At 35.2% G+C, this 4,522-nt stretch overlaps 1 protein-coding gene across 1 annotated transcript in view; it reads left to right on the top strand.

The window, feature by feature from the left end:
- The first annotated feature begins 1,183 nt into the window (after positions 1-1,183).
- The window catches only part of LOC107697226 (centrosomal protein of 162 kDa), a 19,797-nt gene continuing 16,458 nt past the window's right edge, over positions 1,184-4,522 (top strand). Inside the window, exons 1-3 of the mRNA XM_016497925.1 lie at positions 1,184-1,264; positions 1,581-1,654; positions 2,049-2,199. Coding sequence (XP_016353411.1) covers positions 1,595-1,654; positions 2,049-2,199 — 211 coding nt within the window. The 5' untranslated portion in view covers positions 1,184-1,264; positions 1,581-1,594. The remainder of the gene's footprint in view (positions 1,265-1,580; positions 1,655-2,048; positions 2,200-4,522) is intronic.

Raw genomic sequence — 4,522 nt, 5'->3', positions numbered from 1 at the left:
GTATTTCCTCAGCGACCAGCACGGATCAGCTCTAGGCATGACAGATCGGATATCGGCCTCTTTTGGAAGGCCAAACAAAGTAGTTTCGCTTTCACAATGAAACACACAGCGTCACGACATGGCGGCAGCAACAACAGCGAGAATAAAAGTTACGCCTTCTTTCTTTGCGTGAACATTTGGGCGGCGTTATGCAAATATTCCCACATCGTGACGTAGACATGTGGGGGCGTGTTAGAATGAGCCATTTTAGGTAGGCGTGGTTGACTCTTAACTTTTATAAAGAATATCTCTTTGGATTTGAGACTTTAGTCTTTGCAACTTTACAGATCTTCTTTATGAACCAAGAGCTTGTAACACTTCAAAGAGAAAGGAAAAATTGAAATCGCATCATATGATCCCTTTAAAAATATATAAATATATATTTAAATACTTTTTAAAAATTAAAAAGCATTTGTTAAAAATATGATTAATTCTTTACTATATTCACACTATGACTGAACAGTAAAATAGATAATGATACTATCACAAAGTTATTTGGCAAGTGATGTAACAGGCTACTGTACCAGTAAATTAGGTTAAAATAACTGTGTAAATACATTTTTAAATAATAATAATAATTTTAATTTAATATTTTTTTGCATTTAATTTATAAAAATGTTTTAGTTGATTAAAAACCTGTTAAAACATCATAACTAGCCTACCACTTTTAAAATGAACAAATACAATAAACAATTTTTTTAAAACTTAATGACATATACTTTAGGGTGAGAGTTCCTGTGTCAGTAGAAACACCATTTCATTTAGTTTATTTAGGCATTAGAAAATAATTGTGAAGATCTAAGGCTCTTAAACGTATCATCCAGTAATAAGGGTTTTTCGCCAACATGGCAACCCAGACACGGCTCTGGCGGAACTGAACCGCTCAATCGAATCTTCGGAACCATGTGACATGGTCCAAATGCACGAAAACAAATAAGTGCAGTCATGAGATTTCTTAAGAATTGTGGAATAATGAACAGAATTTAAGATTTAGGTGAGTACATTCTCTTCACACTCCATCACAGTAGGTGGCGGTATGCACCTATGAAGTTGGTTCGCAACCCGCCATAAAACCAAAAGAAGAAGAAGAACCATGTGACATAACATAGCCAATAAACTGTCAGTAATCCCCTGTTATTGTAGCCGGAAACTTTATGATAAGCAATAAAATAAAACAATGTGAACATTAAATGATTTTGTGCATGTTCCAACTTCTTCTGTATGGGTGAGTCTTTTGCTTCCTGGTTTGCCATCACTTTTACTAACAGGTTGAACGTTTCGCTCGGTTGCCATGACAAACGAGCTAGCGAGCTAATAACGAAACCGAACAACAATATAAAACATTTTTACTTTCTTCATTAACAGCCTGTTTGTTTAAGATGCAGCGCGATCAGACTTTTCTGTCTTTCTTCCAGACGTTTTCTCGTTTAGGTTATGTATCAAATGTGATTTAAGTTTATTTGTTTGTTTGAAAGCAGTTATTCTTATAATAACACTTGTATATAAAACGTAGTACTAATTCTAATATGTTTGTCTCACAGTGTTTCAGTGAATTATGGCTCATAGACTAACTCAAGAGGAGCTGGATCATCAGTTTGAGCAGTTCTTGAAAGAGGTAAGTTATTGTTGACAGTCACTATTATTGACAGTTTACTGTTTAACTACGTTTGTGTGTGTGTGTGTGTGTGTGTGTGTGTGTTATATGTTACATACTGGTAAAAAATGTATAGCCTGAATGCACTGTAAGTCGCTTTAGATAAAAGCGTCTGCTAAATGCATAAATTATTATATATATATATATATATTGGTATTTGATGTGAAAAACCTTTAGGAAGTTGACATGCTATACTCCATCTAAGATTATTTTAAACGTGTTTATTTTGCAAATGATTTTATAAATCTTCTATATGCAGTGCATTGATTGAAAGACAACATGCAGTAAATATTGTTGAGCCCAGTATTCCAGGTAAACTTTATGCTGTTGTGTATTTATTTACTTTTTTTGCCAGTCTGTCTCTGATGACTCGGTCGATTTGGGCACCAGCGCCAGGCGCCCTAGTGTTCTTGACAGCTTGGGAAAAGCACCTGTCAGGCCAGTGAAGAAGGCCTCAGCGTCTGTGCCGTGGTGGCAGGATGATGATGACAGTGAAGAGGGACCAGGTGAGTGCTGGTGATCTTTGGTCTGGGTTTGAAAACCAAAGCTTTACAGTTCACACCTTGGAAAGTTTCTGAGATCCACTAACACCTTGTGCCTTTGAGCAAGTCACTTTATTCCAGATTTCCAGTGATGCATGCTCTTCTTGTATTGTGTATTATGAGTATCTTTGTGTAGGAAGGTGTCAGTACATATCTAACTATCTAAAGATAATATTGGGGGTTTAAGCAACAAATATTTTAGTTTAGCATTTGTCCACTTGAGGGCAGCAAGCACAAAGAAGAAGACAAAATAAATGATGCAAAATCAGAAGATTCAGATGTGTCATCAGGCCCTAAAATGCAACTATGAATTGCACTGCCTTTGTTTCTAAATGACTTGCATGTAGCTCGATTGATTCATTTTTAGCAGACTTTGATAAGCAAATAATTTTTCTGAATAGAATAAATTAAATAGAATAGTTGATTAGAACTGTTGTTGTTTTATGTTGTTGACTTGCATACAGGGTATAATATAACTCAAAATTCTAGATATGAACTGATGCATGTGTTTTTTTTTTTATATGATTAGACCTGATATAAACTTCACCTGATGTTAGTCATCTAGGCAGCCTAATTGCTTCTGCAATGGAGGAGTTGCCGTTTTCTCGTTGTGCTCTGCTCTTAATAGACCTGTTTTGTTTTTTGGGATGTAAATTGACTTACAAATGAGGAACATAAAGCAATTTATCATAGGTGCTATCAACACCTAACAGAAAATATTGTTGGAAAGTATATTGGATGTCACAAGTGCATTTATATCTAAACAACAGTAAAGCATTGTGACATAATAGGAAATTACCTAAACTAATTATACATTGTTCTGCCATCAAGTCCCTCAGTGATTAAGGTGTTGTTTACTACATAAACACATTATTAGGTTACTACATTACTCCGATTCTGCTTATCGATTCTGATTCTTTTCGATTCCCAGTTTCGATTCCAATGTGATTAAATAATGATATAATAACATTTATCCTGTGTCTCTTTTTTGCAAACCATTTATTAATACCATGAACAAAAATCAACAGGCTACATAAAAACTGGACTCTTTAAGAGCTGTTTGTGTGCAAAATAGAACTGCATGATTCTGCATAAATTGGGTTTGTTTTTTGTTTTTTTTCCCCCAATGGAAGTTGTAATTCTCATTATTCTGAGGAAAAAACATTAGACAAATAAACCAAATCACATGTAATTTATGAATTAATGATTAAATGACTCACTCAAGATGTACTTGTTTCATTACTGGATGAATCAGCGTTCTTGAACAAATCTTTCGTTCTTGATCTAATCTCTTGTATGATTCAAAGACAAATACATTTTAACAGCCCCTTTTCGCCACCTACTGGCGTAAATCGATAAATCTTCATTTGAATTGTCAAATTACTTTCAAACGGTGATTTACTCTATTTTAATCGCTACCATACACATCATACAGTTTATATCTGAACTATAAAGGGAAGTCATGGCCTAATGGTTAGAGAGTTGGACTCGTAACCCAAAGTTACGATGCAGCAAAAAATGACTGCCCACTGCTCCGGGTGTGTGTTCACGGTGTGTGTGTGTTCACTGCTGTGTGTGTGCACTTTGGATGGGATAAATGCAGAGCACTAATTCCTAGTATGGGTCACCATACTTGGCCACATGTCACGTCACTTCACTCATAAACTTTTATCCCAGTACTTCTGTGATTAGAATGTTTGTAACACAGAAATAATGATGCTGTGTGGCTGAAAGACTGTGAAGCTGTTTCATTCATGACAGACAGCTGCTCTCTTTAGGTCAATGGCAGCGCAAACGTAAATTTAAAGTCACTATGAAATCAAAATTGAAAATTCTTATTTTTCAATGTTTTTTTCATGAATATGACTTAACCTGATGGAGGACGCGCTCAGTAATTCAGGCAGTCTCTCTCTCTCGCGCGTGCATTGTTTAGGCATGTTTTGTGCCGTTGATTGTCCTCGTCGTCCTTAATAAATAAAACATTTATTCATGCTTGGGTGTCAACTGTGAATCCACCCACCACGTATGTATGTATGTGGGTGTGTGGGTGTGTGTGTGGATGGGTGTTTTCAAACAGGTTACCTTAAAGTATTGTAACATTGAAAACTACACACTTCACCCTTTTACCACAGTATTACTTGGATATACCGTTAGATCTCTAATGGATGTCAATGTGTGTCCTGTATTTTTTTCACACTTGAAAACAACTAATTTAAATTAGCTGGCTAATGCCTGAAGTGTCTTTTTTTTTTTTTTTTTTTTTTTTTTTTTTTTATACATATTTTTT

This window comes from Sinocyclocheilus anshuiensis, unplaced genomic scaffold, assembly GCF_001515605.1.
Source record: "Sinocyclocheilus anshuiensis isolate Anshui unplaced genomic scaffold, SAMN03320099.WGS_v1.1 scaffold1292, whole genome shotgun sequence".
NCBI classification, from domain to species: Eukaryota; Metazoa; Chordata; class Actinopteri; order Cypriniformes; family Cyprinidae; genus Sinocyclocheilus; species Sinocyclocheilus anshuiensis.
Note: the sequence above shows the minus strand (reverse complement) of the source record. Positions and strands in the feature narration are given on the sequence as shown.